The sequence below is a fragment of the Narcine bancroftii genome, chromosome 13 (assembly GCF_036971445.1).
Source record: "Narcine bancroftii isolate sNarBan1 chromosome 13, sNarBan1.hap1, whole genome shotgun sequence".
In the NCBI taxonomy this organism is placed as follows: domain Eukaryota; kingdom Metazoa; phylum Chordata; class Chondrichthyes; order Torpediniformes; family Narcinidae; genus Narcine; species Narcine bancroftii.
Window position 1 is genome coordinate 13037464 of NC_091481.1, and position 19024 is coordinate 13056487.

The 19024-nt window shown below is 40.1% G+C and overlaps 1 protein-coding gene across 35 annotated transcripts in view; it reads right to left on the minus strand.

Annotated features, from left to right (window-relative positions):
• The window catches only part of shank3a (SH3 and multiple ankyrin repeat domains 3a), a 651448-nt gene that overhangs the window by 121536 nt on the left and 510888 nt on the right, over positions 1-19024 (minus strand). For all 35 annotated transcript variants that reach the window (XR_011348059.1, XR_011348061.1, XR_011348060.1 and 32 more), the window contains one exon: positions 16275-16357. Coding sequence is in view for 32 of the 35 variants with exons in the window: in XM_069908797.1 (XP_069764898.1) it covers positions 16275-16357 (83 nt within the window). In the remaining 3 variants the exon portion in view is untranslated. The remainder of the gene's footprint in view (positions 1-16274; positions 16358-19024) is intronic.

Below are 19024 nucleotides of genomic sequence, written 5' to 3' on the forward strand. Positions count from 1 at the left end.
GGTTAGACAGCACCTGCAGGTAGAAATGGTAGTTAATGTTTCGGGTCTGAACCTTTTATGAAGACTGAGATAGGTAAATATATAAAGGGACATAAGTGTATTTGGTGAAAGGGAGTCTCTGTTCAAAGAAGAAGGATTATGCACTCACACCACCCTGCCGTAAGATGGAGGTGCAGTGTGATGGTACATCCATGGTAAAGATGAACCAGTTAAAACTAAGGAACTGGAAAATATCAAAGTTTCTAGCACTTTCCATTTTTATTTCAGATTTCTGGCACCTGTGCTCTTTGATTTTCATGAGTATTGGAATACACCAGGGCTAGAAAAAGTGTATGACGTCTTGCATGCTATTCTTGTATCCCTTAATATAATCTATTCATTTCCTCACTATATCCTAAAACCCACTGAACAACTGCCTCGTAACTTCTTATTGTCCAGATGAAGGAGTAAATCCAGCTCTGCAAAATTTAACTTTCTCTTTGCTCATTGTTTGTATTAATTTCCAACAGAAGATATTGTATTTTAGTCTGAACATTTCTTGCTCAAAAATCCCCCCACTGCCCCCCACCCCCCTGCCACACACACACACACACACACACACACACACACACACACACACACACACACACACACACACACACACACACACACACACACACACACACACACACACAACTTTTTTAACCCATAAAATCCAGAATTTGGTCAAACGAGTTTCAGCCCTGTTTCTCCATCAACTTTTTGGCTCAATCATAAGAAAGCCAAGTTCACAATCTCACTTGAATTTTTGAACATAAAATTGTTTAATGCAAGCCTTTTATCTCGTCATTGCAAAATGTTCCATGAGACTATTCCAAAAAGAACAAAATATTCTCTTTGTGTTAAAATGAAATAAAATGGTTGGCTTCAGGATACTCAAGTTTAGACCCACAAACGGCACAGAGGTGTTCAGTGAAGCAGTCACCCAGTCTGAGTTTGGTTTCCCCAATGCAGCAGAGGCCTATGGAGTAAATTGGGTTGGACGATTTACATGCAAAGCTCTGCATCACCTGGAAGGTGTTTAAATTTTTCTCTTTGTATGCACATTTCTCCTCGAGTTCAGTCGACAGTTACCAATAAGTAGAAATTCTGCCTTGCCTGCAGGATAAAAAATCTCAGGGTTGTAAGTGATGTCATATATGTACTTTGACAATAAATTTGAAGTATGAATATTTTTTGTGGCCCTGAATGGAGTTAATGGAGGATATGTAGGGGAGAGTTTTGCACTTACTGCAGTTACAATGGGTAGTGCCTAAGAGCGTGGAAGAGTGATTGGGGAGAGAAGAAAGGGCTAGGGAGTCTTGGATAGACTTACCTTATATACTCATGTAATAATGATTTCATGTAATACTCGACTCATCCTCCCCCCGCCCCCCCAGCACATTTTATGACCCATGTTAAAGTTGACGCCACTATTTCTTGGCCCTGATTGCCTGCCCATCCAAGCTCCCGATGCCCTGGCTGTCCGCCATCTGAGCTTCCGAAGCCCTGTTCTGCCCACTGGAGCCACCTATGCCACAACCATGGACCCTTGGACCAGCCGCCCACCCAACAGAGCTCCCAACGCCCCAGCCAATGACTTTCTCCTAGGCCCAAACCCCTACCCATCAGAGTTCCCCATTCCCCAGCCACAGACTCTCTCCTAGGCCTTGGCCACCCACTCATCCAAGCCACTGATGCCCCGAATGCAACTTAAGACCTGGTCTTGGCCATCCGAACTCCTGCCACCTTAAACAACACAGGTACTTACTGCAGTCAATAGTACGACCTGTGTAAAAGTTGACCCCCCCCCCCCCCAAATTTGATCTGAAAAATTGCTCCAAAAAACTCAACTATTACACAAGTATATACAGTATTCCTGTGAAAAGTGGGTAAGGGTGGAGAAGGGAAGATATGGTTGGTAGTGGGAATGTACTGAAGTTTGTGTAAGTGTTGGAGGATAATGTGCTGTATGCAAAGGCTGATGGAAGATAAGGAACAGAGGGATTCTATCCTTATTCTGCCATGAGGAAGGCGGGGTCTTCCTGTAGCCAATCATTTTAACTCCCCAATTATTCCTGTCATGACATGTCTGTCCTTGGTGAGGCAAAATGTAAACTTGAGAAACAACACACATATTCTTCCTGTAAGCCTTAAATCTAACGGCATGAACACTGATTTTTCTAATTTTACTCCTTATCTCCCCATATGATTCGGTACTTACTTTTTTTTTTCTAATTTTTTTTCCTTTACATTTTTCCTTTTCCTATACTCCATCACCTCTTGGAAAGGTTCATGGATAGGAAAGATTTAGAGGGATATGGTCCAAATGCAGGCAAACTGAATGAGCTACAGTAGACAACTTGGTCAGCATGGAAAAGTTAAATTAAAATAAAAATTCTACACTGACTCCATCTGAACATCATGGTCAAAATTTCTTACCAGGCCTATTGAACCCATCAGAGCATTTTCATCAATTTTACTCTTTCCACTATCACTTTATCAACTTGTAATCTATTTCCTTTCGTTTCCCATTAACTCATCTCTAATTCTTTTTACACCCACATACAGTATGGGCAGTTTAGAGAAGCCACTTAATTTGGTGATAGGAGGAAACCAGAAGACCAAAGAACACCAATTCAGTCAAAGAGAAAATATAAAAAGTCCGCACAGAAAGAAGCAAAGGTTAGATTCGAACAGTATTAATTTTTATCCGGAACTGTCAGCAATAACCCCTATAACTATGAGGGAGCATGAGATGCACACGTTAGCAGCAGAATTTTCCTTGCTAAACCTGTGGCAATTGCAACAACTCCATTAATTTCAATGCACATGAATGACTGTGAAAGAAAGAAGTATTTGAGCTCATTTACAACCTTTTTGATATGAGTTAATTTTAATGTAATTATTTTTAAGTATTTCTATTGGTTTTAAAATGCTAATTTAACATTTTTTATTTTAGTTCACATTTAGTTCAAGTTGAAGATAATCTGACTGTACATATACACCAGATGAAACAGTGTTTCTCTGATTGTAGGTGCATACTTATACATAGGAATACAATACTCAGCACATAATAATATTATTTTTTATATATACACACACACACACACACACACACATAAAGATGTGGCAGACCTGATTTTGATGCTCCTGCACCCCATTGATGGTAGGAGGCAAAGATAATGTGTGCTGGATGGAAAGGGTCTTCTATAATTCTTTGAACCCTATTTAAGCAACATGTGCCAAACACATGCATGTAGGGCGTGCGGATGGGATATTTTGGTCAGACTACATAGGTTGGGTTGAAGGGTCTGTTTCCAAGCTGTATGCCTTTATAAGTAGGGCGGGGGGGGGGGGGTGGTTTGGTATTGCATTCTATTTTATATTTTAAGCATTTGCTTACATTGAATAAAATAATGTGAATTTAAATGTATATGACTGAATAAATATCATTAACTATCCGGATGGTGGTTAACAATATTTTAAAAGTAGAGGGTTGAATAGTGAAGATCATTATCTTCATTCGAAGATCATATATAAAATCCTTTTATATACAGTGAAGAGATGGACAATTTCATTAGATTCAAATGAGATACCGATGTTGAAAACCAATTTTTACAACAAAGGAACAAAGGATGAAACTCTGAGATACAAGGAAGGAATTGGTGGATGGTGGTTTTGTGTTATGTACAAGAGATGAAAAGTAATTGAATTCCAGGATACACCATTGAGGGAATATCGTTTAAAATACCTCCAGTTTCTCATTGTTTGCTTAACATTTTATATACATACAATAAATATTTTTTTTTACAATTAAGTGATGGCTATTGATTCTTCTTAATATATGTTTGAGGCATTTAATCTTGTCATACTGATCTGAGGGAGAGACATTGAGGGATCTTTGGAGAATCTCATAATAAAAATCAAAGGAAAGGATGGTAAATGTGTAAGTTTGATTGAGAAATTTGGAATGAATCCAGGTATAAGCTACTTTAAGTCCATTAATTCTATTCCACTATTGATAAAATAATGCTGATCTGTAACTTTCTCCACATATAATTTTCCATTATCCCATTGGTTTGCAAAAGTCTAACAAATCAGATTTAAAATGATCAACTATCCTGGCAATAATTGTCATTTGTAAAAGGGAATTGCAAATTTCTACACCAGTATCAAGGTAACAATATTTCTTAATGATGTTCTTGAAATCTAGTCTAACTTTGTTAATGCTAATCAATGGAAATAGCTTCTCTCTATCCATCCTATCCAATGCTATTTAATATTTTATGAGTATAAGAATCTGTAGAATAGATTATAAGGATTAAAAGGCTGGACATCTAACTGTCTGATGCCAAAATGAAAGAAAGCAAAATAAAAGAAATTAAAAATGTGAATTCTGTTCTTCATTAATCTTTATTCTCTTTATGCAACCACTAAGGATCAAGAATGACTTTCTTCTACTTTGCTTCTGCAGTTCTGTCATGATTGATGAAACCAAAATGGCAAATCACAGCCTCTTCAACAAATGAGGCAGGAGATGCCTGACAGGATAGATGGGTAGATAGTTTGTAGGGTGGTTTTCTCCCTCTTGGTACTCTGAGTATATTAGGAACGCAAATCATTCTTCTATAGGAACTCTACTGAGAGCATCGTGGCTGAATGCATCACAGTGTGGCATGGTTGCTGTAGAGAAATGGATCGGAGGTCAATCCTCAGGACCATAAGAGTGGCAGAGAAGATCACTGGAGTCTCCCTCCCCCACATTGACATGATCTACCAGGATTGTTGTCTGAAGAGGCTTCACCAAATCATTGACGAACCCTTCCACTCTGCACACAACATCTTTCAGCTGCTCCCATTAGGGAAGAGATAAAGGAGTATAAGAGCCAGCCTTACCAGGCTGAGGAACAGCTTCTTCCCACGGGCAGTGAGAATGCCGAATGACTAAAGACACTGCTCACACTAACCACCCAAGATTCCCATACGTATAAAGCAAAATTTATTTATTTATTTGTACAGATGAAATACTTGTCCTACATTATAATGTTTGTCTGTACGTATGTTATGTCTGGTTGTGTGTCTATGTTTTTCACCGAGAACCAGAGAATGCTGTTTCGTCGAGTTGTACATTCAGATAACAATACATTTTAGTGGACTTGACTTAAGGACTATTATGAATGCTTCATTTTCACTTTGAGGGGTCATGGACCAGGGAAACTGTTTCAACTGACTTGATTTTCCCAATCTATATACAAGTTAAAGTTCTCCATGTTGCTTTTTTAAATGCATCAGATATTTCTTGATTTATTCCCTGGGCCATTGTTTTGTTATTATCATATATTTTGGCTAAGTCAAGTCGTGAAACCCTAAAAAATTTCTCAAAAAAGGGGAGGGTGGGTTAAATTATACACCGGATATAACATAAAAACATTAAAATAAGGCTAAAAAGGGGGGAGGGGGGGCGGAGTTGACCTATCTGCCTGTCAACTTATATGCCAAAATATATAGTATTTGGTGGCCTATAGACTTCACCCACCAGTAATTTTTTTTAATTTTACCATTTCTAATCTCTACCCAGATTAATTCAACATTCTGGCCCTTAGATGTTATATTATCTCTTGCTATTGCCCTTGGCTCATCCTAAATTAAGAGCGCTACCTAATTTTCCTTCCCTTTCTGCATATCCTTCTAAAGTAAAAACACAAAGCTAGAAAAATTCAGCAGGTCAAGCAATGTCCATTATATAGCAAAGGTGAAAATACATAACCAACGTTTCGGGTTTGAGCCCTTCATCAAGGAATGGGAAAATGTCGGCAGGCATCCGATCAAAAGAATAGAGGGGGGAAGGGATGGTCACAAGGCCAGAGGTGATAGGTGAAGAAGGGAGGGAGGACAGCAAAGATCAAGGGGAGGAGATATGGCAAGGTGAAGGAAAGGTGAAGGGAGGAAGGAGAAATAGAAAGGGGAAGGGAAGGGAGGAGGTGGAAGAGGAGAGAAGGTTAGTAGAAACCGGAAAAGTCAACATTAATGCCATCTGGCTGGAGAGTGCCCATACAGAAAATCAGGTGTTGTACCTCCAATTTGCGGGTGGTCTTGGTGAGACAGTGCATAAGGCCATGGACAGACATGTGAGTGTGGGAGTACAGGACAGAACTGAAATGATTGGCTACTGGGAGTTCTCTGTTACTGGTTAAGACGGAGCGAAGCTGCTCAGCGAAGTGAGCTCCCAATGTGCGTTCAGTCTCTCCGATGTAGAGATGCACAAAATGAGCACCGGATGCAGTAATTCAGTCCTGTGGATACACAAGTGAAGTGTTGCTTCACTTGAAAGGCCTCTTTGGGACGCTGGACCAAGATGAGGGAGGAGATGTGGGTGCAAATGTGGCACATCCTGAAGCAAGAGGGAAAGGTGCTGAGGAGCAGGGGCATAGCCAGGTTCTAACATTAGGGAGAGTGAGCACATAAAATGGCGTCACGTCACATACCAGTCAGTGGTTGAATGGCGGGCCACACTGATTTTCTGGCGGCGTCAGGGGAGGGGGAACCCTTCCTGAGTCTGCTGCAATGCAAGTAAAGCCAACAAACTTCCACTAGAGATGTGCAGATTAGTTCTGTACTTAAACATACATAAATTGTGAATAAATGATGGGAAACCACAAATCACAGGTATCTTCATAGTCTTACAGTGTTCACAACATTTTTGTGAAATCTTAACTCAAATGAAACATGGAGAAAAGCATTGGGAAGAAAAGAGGAATGTCTTCAAAACTGAGAGAAGCCTAATTCTGTAACTGATTATATAAATTAGAAAATTTCACGTTTTGAGCTGAGACTATTGTCAGTTCTGGAATGGATGATAGGAGCTGTTGATCTCTAGGACCTGCTGCGCTGCACCGCCAGTTGATTGGGACCAAGGATTTTGTTGAGCTGGAAGTCCCTGTTAGGGCTTCAGCTGGTCTGAACAAGGCCATGCAGGGCAAAAGTCGTTGAATAAAACAAAGAGTTAATTTGGGGGCAAATAAAACTTTGACTTCAGTTTACTGCAATATTTAACATTGTTGCTTTTTTTTTAACTTACTGAATGAGGGTGTGGCGTCTGTGCCCTGGAACACATTTCAAGCAGGTGGATGGGGTGTATGTGCTCATGTGATGTGCTGGTGGGCCACCACTCCTGTGGTGACCCACCAGCACATCACAGTAGACTGAGCAGTGCAAAAAGGCACCACTTTTTAAGAATGTACTCAGGGGAAGAGGTTGCTCCTTCTGTACTCACCTTATTTTTAAGCTATGCCATTGGTGGGGGGGGGGGTGGTTGGTGAGGGGGGGGAGGGAGAGAGAGGAGATTTAAAGGAGAGATGAGTGCACAAGGGAGTCATGGAGGGAGTTGTTCCAACAGAAGCCAGAGAGAAGGAGAGGGGAAGATGTGTCTGGTGGTGAGATCCTGTTGTAAGTCCTGGAAATTCCAGAGGATGTCTTGGATGCAGAGTCTGGTGGAGTGGTGGATGAGGGGAGTTCTATATTTGTTATATTTGGGGGCCAGGGCAGATGAGCGGGAAATGGAGAAGATGCGGGTGAGGGCTGAGTTGATGGTGGTGGAGGGGAAGCCACGTTTGTGGAAGGCAGACATTTTGGAAGATCTGGACTGGAAGAACTCTCTTCCCAAGATGATATATAAAGGACACTGCTTGACCTGCTGAGTTTCTCTAGCTTTGTATTTTTACTTCAACCATGATGTCTGCAGATTTTTTTGTTTTACTCCTATTCTTCTGATTCCCTTGGATGTTTAAATCCCAACCATCTTCACCCTTTAACCATGTTTCTGCAAAAGCCATTAAGTCATATCCCTTTGTACTGATTTGAGCTACAAGTTCATTGACATTGTTTTGAATACTATGGGCATTTAGGCAAAGTACCCTTACATTCATTGTCCTTTTAGAATTCAGTAATCTTCGTACTCCACTTCTACTTTTCTCTTTGCAAATTTTAGCTTTGGTCTCTGCATTGCTTCTCTCTGTTGTTCTGTAATAGATTCCTACCCCTCTTCCACATAGTTTGAATCCACCCCAAAACCACTCTGGGACATTGATCCTGATCCTGCACAGGTGTAGATCATCCAGTTTGGACTAGTCCAACCTCACCCCGAAGTGGCTCCAATGTCTCAGAAATCTCAAAGCCTCCCTCCTGCATCTCTGCTCAATCCTAACTTTTCTGTTCTTCCAACTCTGCCCAGCATGTGGCACTAGTATTATTCTCAAGATTTCAGGTTCTACTTTTTAATTTATATCCTATATTTTATTCGACTTGGCAGACCTCACTCTGTTTTTTCACCTCTATCATTAGAACCTTCCATGAGAACTGACTGTTCATCTTGTCCTATCTGAACGCCTACTAGCTGCTCCCAAACATCCCTGATCCTGCACCTGCAAGCCAACACATCATCCAGGAGTCCTGCTTGTAGCAACGGAAGCACCTATCTAATACCCTTACTATGGAATCCCCTACCACTCAAGTTCTGCCACACTTTTTACTGCTGTTGCAAGCAGCAGAGCTGTTGCACATATAATCCAAGGTAAATTGTATAATAAAAGATTATACTGAGGGATATTATAGAATGATGGACATTGAATCTCATGAAGAAGAGCGATGACTAATGATCACATCATGTGCAGCAGTGAATAAAGTAGTGGGGAAGAATGATAACTCTCATTTCTTCCAACAGAGGCATTGACAGTGAATTTCATTTTATACCACAGAGCCTGCTGCTGATAAATCCAGTTAATGCACCTCCGAGGGTTAGGGTTAGATAACCTGTTATATACAATGAAGCAATGGGTAGCCAATTTCATTCAATTGAGAAACAGATGTTCTATTTTCATATGTAATTGAAATGTGGATGGTGAATCCTATTGTAAAAAAGACATAGATGGCAAATTACTTTTCATACAATATATGGATTAATGTGCAAATAGAACTCTAAATATATAAATAAAGAGAAAGAAAGCAAATCTTGATAGAGAGATGAAAAATCAGACATGCAATAGAGACATAGATGGTGAATAATGTTTTATATAGAGTGACAAACACAACTTATTTTATACAACAAAGAGATGGGTGGTGAATCCTGGTTAGACCTAGAGCAGAGAGAAAGATGATGAATCTGATTCTAAACAAGCAGTGGAATGTCAGTAAACCCACACCCAAAAAAGGAGGAAAAGAGGATGAATTCTGTTATATAGCTTGAGGGAATAGGAGTAAAATCCATTATATACTGGACACTGAGACCACCTATAAGTAACAGAGGGATGGATGGTAAATAATTGCAATATTGCCATGCACAACAAAATTCCCACTGTAAACCTTGTAGGGAAAGACATTCAATTTTATACAATAGAATGAAAGGGAAGCTGTTATATATAACAAAAAAAAGCAAATCATATCATACATAATACTGAGATTCAAACTGAATTTTGTTTTATTCAGTATAGAATTGAACAGTCAACCTTGTTGGATACAAGAGAGACAGAAAACAAATTTTTATATCAACAATAGAGGGATAAATGTTAAAATTTGTCAAAAAAATTAACATAGAATGCAGAATATTAGGGAAAAGTACAAGCCTTACAGCCCATAATTTTGTGCCAACCTACATAAACCTACTCCATTTCAATCTAACCCATCCATCCTCACAGCCCATAACTCTCCATTGTTTCTTACGTCCATGTGTCTGCCTAAGTCTTTTGAACATGCCAATGTACCAGCCTCCACCATACTCTTGGCAATGTGTTTCAGATATCCACAACTCTCCATCTCCCCTACACTTCTCTCCACTGACCTTAATAGATATCCTCTGGTATTGGTCATTGCCATCCTGGGAAGAAATTGCTGGCTGTCTACTTTATCTATGCCTCTCATAATCTTATATGCCTCTGTTAAGTTACCTCTCATCCTCTGTCGCTCCAAATAAAAGTGCCCTAGCTCACTTAACCTTCCTTTATAAGCATGTCCTCCAATTCAGGCAGCATCTGGTAAATCTCCTCTGCACTCTCTCCAAAACTTCCACATCTTTCCTCTAATGAAGTGACGAGAACTGAACACAAAAATCTAAGTTAGGTCTAACCAGAATTTTATGGAGCTGAAACATTACTTCACAGCTCTTGGACTCAATCCCATGACTAATAAAGGCTAGCATGCCATATGTCTTCAAATCAACACGCAGTAACCTTTAGGGATCCATTGACTTGGACCACAAGGTCCCTCTGCTCCTTTACACTGCTAAGAATCCTGCCATTAATCATGTACTTTGCCTTCATGTTTGATCTTCCAAAGTGTAAGACTTCACATTTTTCCTAATTGAACTGCTACTTCTCCATCCAACTTTGCATCTACAACAAACTTTTACACTCTCCACATATCCAATCTTTGTGTCATCTGCAGACTCACTGATCCACTCCTCAACTTCCTCATCTAAGTCATTTATAAAAATCAGAAAGAGTCAGAATAGATCTCTGTGGAACACCATTAGTCACCAACTTCCGTGCAGAATATGCTTCATCTACTACCACCCATTGCCTTCTGTGGGTAAGCCAATTCAGAATCCACACAGATTAGTTTCCACAGATCCCATTCCTCATGATTTTCTGGATGACCCTACCATAAAAAACCTTGTCAAATACCTCACTCCATTTACACCACATCCACCACCCTATCGGTAATTTCTTTTGTCACTTCCTTGAAAAACCCAATTAGGTTTATGATGCATGAACTGCCCCTCAAAAATCCATGCTGATGATCTCTAATAAGACTATGCTTTCCTAAATGCTCATAATTCCTGTCCTTAAGAACTCTTTCCAATAGCTTGTCCATAATTCCCACAATTCTCCCTATTACTTTTCTTAAACAAGAGATCAACATTTGCTATCCTCCAATCCTCCGGTATCATTCCTGTGGCCATGGAGAATGCAAGGATCCTCATCAATACTCCAACAATTTCTTCCTGAGCTTCCTGTAGTAAAACTATTTACTGTGGAGCACAGGGACAAATAAATGGAAAAAAAAGTGTCTTTGTCCCAAACATTATGGAGAGCACTGTACGACTGGAATGCCTTGGAGCATTCTGTAATTCCACACGCCAGGACCTTTTCCTATGCTTTTCTTGCTCTCCTAAATTCTTAACTGTCTTCCTGGCTACCTTATAAGTTTCATGAGCCTTGTCTTACTTTTGTTTCCTAAACCTTAAGTATACTTCTTCTTTTCTCTTCTATGATTATTTTACCATACCACCCTTTCCCGGGTTCAGCGGGTTGAACCTATCCATAAGGATCCCATGCAAGTGGAACCTTAACATCCCCGACATTTCTGCTGTAGATTTCCTGAGAAGATCTGTTCGCAAAGAAAGCCCTCAAGTTCCTGCCTAATACCATCGTAATTTTCCCTTTATCTCCTCTCTTCTTGTTCAGATTATGTTATATTTTATATCATGTTTTTTTGGAGGAGATAGATTGTGGGGTTTTTTAGTTAGGTCACAAACAGATACAAACACTTCAAAACAGATCTCATTTTAAAATACAAGAATTATGCATAGGGTGGTGCCTACAAGTCTACAAAGACAATAGACTCCTGTGCTGGAGATTTTCACAATGAGGTGCAAATGGAAGGGCCCATCTCAGGAAACTGATAAGATCTCTCATGAATTGATTTTGGGAGTCAGCAAACTGTTTTAGTGTAATGTCATGAGGTTTTGCAAGCAGAGAGAGTCAAACAGATTTTTCTCCAAGTGTGACAGAGAGAGAGAGAGAGAGAGAGAGAGAGAAGGCCATTTCATGTTGCACTTTTGTCTTGAGACCGGCTACAGAGCAGATGGGAAAATGGAACCTACCTTTCAGGCAGCAGCTCTAAAAGGCTACTCCAGTGTCCTATTCATATCCAGAGGCACCTCATAGTGCCCTCCGGATCCAACATGGCAGAGCAATGGCTTTCTTCCATACCCATAATTCCCCATGTAGCTGAAGCCGCTCTATGGTTCCCAGAACAGTTCTAGCTGCATTGGGGATTATGGGTAGATGGCCATTTCTCTGCCACATTTTGAGCTGAAGAAAGCAGCCTTGAAGGCCAAAGCAGCCCAGTGTCGCTGTCCCAGCTAGCACTGGCCGCCCTCCTGACGGTTCCCGCTAGCCCCTGCTGCCCTGCCAGTCTCCACTGTCCTGACTGCCCTGATGGTCCCCGCTGCCCCGCCGACTCCCACTGACAGCTCCCACTGCCCCGACGGCCCCGCTGCCCCTTCTGTTCTCGCTGATAGCTCCCACTGCCTCGACAGACTTCACTGCCTCGACAGACTTCACTGCCTCGACAGTCCCTGCTGCCCCCGCTGCCCTGATGGTCCATCCTGCCCCAACTGCACCCGCTGCCCTGATGGTCTCACTGCCCCAATGGTTGCTTAGCATAGCTGTACATTCAGATTGATCGACAGAGGGCAGCGCTGCGGAGATTATCCCTCTCAGAGAGGGGTTGGAATATGCAGCTCGGAGACAGCCTCCACACATTCAGAAAGGTAGGAGATTATGCATTTTTGCAGAGTTTCTCTGCCTTTACATCTCAAATTTTGGGCTATCTGAAATGGCCGAGAGAGAGAGAGAGAGAGAGTGCTGGTTTTCTGCAGTGGCTTTTGGAAACTTGTTTGAAACCCCATTTTGAATATGAGTTGCGAGTTCTGGGTTCAGCCTGTTCAAAGCCATTGTGGTCCATACAAGAGGAGATGGTTGAGATAAGGGAAACAGAAAAAGAACTCTGTGGTGACCTGAAAGAAAGAGGTTATCATATGGAAAACTGTGATGGGGAAAGTTTCTTCGGCAAGACACTGAAGTGGCTGATCGGAAGGCATCAGTTTGTGTGTATCCAACGAGCAACAAATCTCTCTCTGAACAGTAACTATTTACCTTTCAAGCACCAAAGCCTGGTGAGAAATGAGATTGGACTGTGAATTAAAGAACCTTTCTGAACTTACACACACATTACATACATGTGCGCTTAGAATTAGAAGGGGGTTAAGTTAATAATAATAAGTTAAAGTTTGATCCTGTTTTTATGTTTAAAGAAAATTAAAAGTAACTTTTGTTTAAGTAACCATTTGTCTTGGTCAATTTCTATTGCTGCTGGGTTTTGGGGTCCTCTGGGCCTGTCACATCTTCCCCAATTAAATATTTTCCATTTTGTCTCCTCTCTTCTTGTTCATAGCTATACTAAAGGTCAAGAAAATCACTGATGCTAGGGTCAAGTACAATACACAACAGTGCTGGAGCAGGCCATGCAGCACCTACAGCAAGAAAGCCAACCAATGTTTAAAGCCTGGGCCCTTTGTTACGAATGTGAAAAAACAGGTAGATCCCTGAATATAAAGGTTGCCGGATGGGGAAGGAGGAGAGGAGGGAGGAAGGGGAAAAGCACTGTATAACATGGAAAGAGGTAATAGGTGGTTACAGGTGAGATGCTGAGAGGTGATAAGGGGAGAGGACAAAGAACTAAGAAGGGTAGGCTAAGAAGGGAAGGGTTCTCCTCTGATAGGAGAAGGGAGGGAAAGGAGTTGGGAGCTGAAGGGTGGGGAAAGAGAGATAACGTGGGTGGGTTAAAGGAAATTGGAAGTCAATATTGTGTTATTATCTGAATTGTTCATCCACCAATTGGTCTGTAATCCAATTCATTGTCCAGTACTAGTTCCAGTATGGTCTCTCCTCTAGTCAGACTATCCATATACTGTCAGGAATCTTTCCTGCAAACACGTAACAAATTCTGCCCCATTTAACTCTTTTGCACTCAGGAGGTACCAGTCAAAATTACGGAATTGAAAGTCACCCATGACAACAACCATATTATTTTTGCATCTTTCTAAAATCCACCTATTTATTTTCTCTTAACCCTGTAATGGTCACAATATTGTAATTCCATGTTCTGATCCAAGTTTTAAGTTCATCGCTCTTATTCTTAATACTTTTCCAACCTTGTTTAAACACTCCCTAATTTATAGATGGGTAAATATTTAGTCTTGCTATGTATATTAGAGGAAGGAAGGATAAATGTGGAACTTGTTAACAATTAACAAAATGGACAAAAATTTAATTTTATGATGTACAATAGAGCAATAAGACACACAGATACTGTTTATACTAAGAAGGAAAAAGTTTGGGATCTGTTAAATACAATAGACAGCTAAATTCACTCCATATTGGAATGGATAGTGAATCTTGATGACTACAACTGAGAGGCAGATACTTAATCCCATGTGGCTTGGGAGATTGATAATGAATTCCATTTTTCACAATAAAAAATTGAATAATGTACTCTGAAATTATAAGTGAATCCTATTGTACAGAATAGAGCACATATAGAGAATGAATAATGGAGGGATATTAATTATGATTAACAAAGGACAGAGATTCTCCTTACATTAGAGCTACAAACAGTTAATCTCATAGTATTCAGAAGAAGGACAGATTTTGAATTGCACTGTAAAGGAAGAATGATAATTGGTAAACTGTGTTTATTTTTTTTAATTTTAATTCTTAATTTTATTTACAGCATGGTAGAACTGATTCTGGCCATATAAACCCATGTTGCTTAATTACACCCAAATTAACTTACAACCTCATATATTTTGGAATGTGAGAGGAAATAAGAACATCCGGGAAAAACCGGCGCACACGGAGAGAACATACAAACTCCTTTCAGGCAACGCCAGATTCGAACCCTGGTCGCTAGCACTGTTATAAAGGTGTTCTACTCAATGAATTTTATTTCATTAAATAAATCAGAATGAATGACAATAATTGCTATTAATGACAATGAATGACATTTTACTTTGTCATTAAGATTGTCATCAATTGAACAAAGGACAGGACACACTATTACATGCAACAGAGGAATGTGTAGTGTGTCCCGTTATATACTACAAATGCGATGACCTGGAAAATAATAGAGGCAGGTATTAAATTCCAATGTGTCCAATAAAAAGAGACAATAAATCACACTCATGAAGATTAAAAGGATGGACAATGAATTTTTTGATAAACAGTAGGGAGCAAACATTGAACTCCATTACATAAACTCGAGGAACAGACAGTATATTCAACATTGTCGAGGAAAATGAATAGCATTACAAAGAGAGGTCTGTGAATTCCAGAAACAGATAATAAGGAAAAATGCAGTCCATCACATTGGAGTGAAGGACAACAACCCTAGTTACACATATTTATGGATGAATATTTAATTTTATTATATTGAATATAGTGATGGACAGTGAATCATGCGATAGTTTGATTAAGGCAGAGCCAGAGAATTGAAGCAGGGAAAGCTAATTTGGTTGTATGTGGTAGGATGATGAACAGGGATACTACTATTTAGGGATTCATGCTCTACTTTGGATAGGGCTATAGGTATTGTGACAGAGACATAGAATTTTCTTGTGCATTAACAGCTGATCACATTGTATGAAAACACCCATTTATACAAAGGTGTGCAAAAATATAAAAACATAAAAATGCTCTCACAATCACATTTCACACCCATTTGTAGCCTCGTAAGTATATAAGCACACACTCACACCAACTGATACACACACTGGCAGACAGACATACACACACAAGCTCTCAAAGTGGCGATGGCTGACATGATTATATGGGCACATTTGGAGTACATTTAGAAGATATGTTATACATCAAATCTGTAGCAGAAAATGTACATGGAGAAAGGCTGCTGTGCCTCAGGCGTGAAGCTGCTTTTAGTGGAGATCGACTCTCTTTCAAATAAACCTTTTCTAATTTCTATGGTTTCTGTTGAAATATTTTTAATACAGAGAAAAGTGGCATATACATCACAATAGTTAGTATTTAATACTATTACATGTTGGTTGTCTATATCTAGCTGCAGTCTGCTGCCTGCAGTATTAATAAATGAGGTGAATAGAACATTATTTATGGGCAAGCATGTATTTACCCTGCCCATCTCTCTAACATACGGCTTTAACAATGGTTCCTGATCATGTAGCAAGAATGACAAAGCTTGAAGATGCAGAAATCAAGCTAGCAACACTGACACAAGCTGTTCGACTGGAATAAATTTGCAAGGGGTTACAGAAGCAGTGTGGAAAATTCTTAAGACTGAAAACAAATTCCCAACAGATGTATTCTATTTATATTCCAGCTCAGTATGATTCTGGGTGCTTCACAAAGGTTTTAAAAAAGGAATCAAAAATACAGAAATCCCACCTTTAGCTCCTCGGAGGACAAAGCCATATCCTTCGTTCTCCTTTTTCTGAAGCAGTGCCGTCTTCTCCTCGATGACATAATCACTGTGAGAGAAAGACAAGAGGGGCGCTGGATTACTTTTCACAACCATCTTCAAAAGGTGATCACCAGCATTCAGCAGCAGCAAAGTCTTGACAGTGTATGCGTGTGAGTGCTTGTGTGTGTGTGTGTGTGTGTGTGTGTGTGTGTGTGTGTGTGTGTGTGTGTGTGTAAATATGTGTGTGTGTGTAAATGTGTGTGTGTGTGTGTGTGTGTGTGTGTGTGTGTGTGTGTGTGTGTGTGCGTGCTTTTTCCCCAGCAGCTTTTGTGTGTGTGCACGCTTTTTTTCCTCTGCAGAGACTCAACTTGAAAAAAATTGCTTGGTGCTGAAAGCACTAACACACACACACACACACACACACAACACACACACACACACACACACACACACACACACACACACACAGGGAGTATGTATTTCTCATTCTACCTCCTCCACAATGACCCCAGCCCCCAGCCCTCAGCCCTCAGCCCTAGTCTCTTCTTTCCTTCCCCTTTTTATGGGCTCTTGCATTAAACATAGGTAGGAGGTCAAGGAGAGGGGGAAGAAATCAAGCTACTGCTGATCTAACATTCTAGCTGATGTTTTTTAAATAAGTCAATGTCTGGCTGTTAATTATATGCAAAGGAACTTGCTATGGGATCTAAGAGACACTCATACACACTTGCTATTAGAGACAAAAAAATAATAACTACTTTTCATCTGCCATGAGACTAGTGCTCGTGTGAACAATTAACAAATCAGCAGCATAAATCTGTTATCAAACGATAGCCAAGATCGAAGTTTCCTTCCCAGTGAATTGCATATTTAATTTATTGGTGTAGAAATGATGTGACAAATAAATTGTCTCAAACTGACATACATGATTGTAACAGCATTCAATAAATGGCTTATATGACACCCCCATCCAAAAAAAAGATTCAAGTTATTTTTAGACATTGATTATCTCCAGATACTTACTTCATGAAGAAGAATATGTCAGATGAAAATCATTAACATAAAAATTACTGAGCAGAATAGGTTTCATTTTTATGAGCATTAGTTTAATCTTAAAATTATAACGAATATCAACTTTGGTTCCCAATGTAACATTTTCATTTCCTTCAAGAAGTTATCTTTTGGAAGGCTAGCCTGACTTCCTTCAGCGATACTGAGGAAGACTGCATTACCAGAATCTTTTTCCTGAGGAATGTCTAATCTTTCACATTGATGTACAAGACCAAATAGCATTCCTTTTAAAAGGGTAACTAAATGTACCACCCTGGCAATAAATATTTATCCCTCAACTGAAACCTCAAACATATTTATTTAATTGCTCAAGAAACAACCTGCTAGAGCAATCAGTCAGTGAGACAGCATCAGGGGGAGAGAAATAATAACTTTGGCTCAAAATGCTGACAATTCTTTTTTCCCACTGCTCCTGTTCGACTCACTATGTTCCTCCAGCAGATTGTTGCTCCATGTTCCAGCATCTGCAGACTCTGGGTGTCACCTTTTATTTCATTGTTATTTGTTGCACCTCATTTAAACAATTTGGTGGCGCCTTTCATAGAGGATCTTTGTATCCTCACTAGCAACAGGCGAGGCCCCAGAGGACTGGAGAATAGCCAATGTTGATCACCAGTTCAAGAAGTGGACTGGAAGCTAGAGGTGAGAATAGTTATGGAGAGGATTTATGTGCCATTTGGAAAGAAATGCCAGAATAGTGACAGTCTTGCACTGTGCAGATCACATCTTACAAACTAGTTTTTTTTAAGGAGTTAATGAAGGTAGAGGAATGGATGCTATCTGCATGGCATCTTACAAGATCTCTAATGGCAAAAGGCAAAGATGCTTGGGATCCACAGTGAATTGAGGGCTTGGATTCATAATTGGCCACAGAAGTCAGAGTTTAGTAGTGCTGGGAAGGGTGTTATTCTGACTGGAGGTTTGCAACTAGTGGCACTCTGCAGGGATCAATGCTGGGACCCCTGTTGTTTGTGATTTCATGTATAATTATATGAATGAAAAAGTAGGTGGGGAGGTGATAACACAAAGATTGGTGGAGTTGTGGATAATATACAGGACTCTCAAAGTATACATCAGGATACAGATCAATTAGAGGTATGGGCAGAGAAATGGCAGATAGAGTTTAAGCTGAGTAAGTGTGAGGTGTTGTACTTTGAGGGGTCAAATGCAAAGGAAAATAGTGAATGGCAGGAACATTAACAGTGATCTTGAATACAGGGATCTGGGGATCCAAATCCGTAACTTCCTGTAAGTTTCTATCCAAATTGATAGGGTGGTAAAGAAGGCATAAGGCATGCTGGCCTTCATTGGGCAGAGCATTGAGTACAATATGAAAGAAGGCATGTTACAGCAGTATAAAACTTGGGTTATATTGCACAGAATACTGTGTAGAATTCTGGTGGTCCTATCAGATGAAGGCTGTAGAGACTTTGGACAGGGTACAGAAGAGACTTGCCAGGATGCTACCTGGATTACAGGATATGAACTATAAGCAGAGGTTAGACAAACAGGGTTATTTTCTCTGGAACATCAGAGGCTGAGTGGAGATCTGATCGAAGTTGCTAAAATTATGAGAGGTACAGACAGGGTAAATAGTCAGAATCTTTTTCCCAGAGTAAAAATGTCAAATACAAGAAGACATGCATTTAAGGTCAGGGGGAAA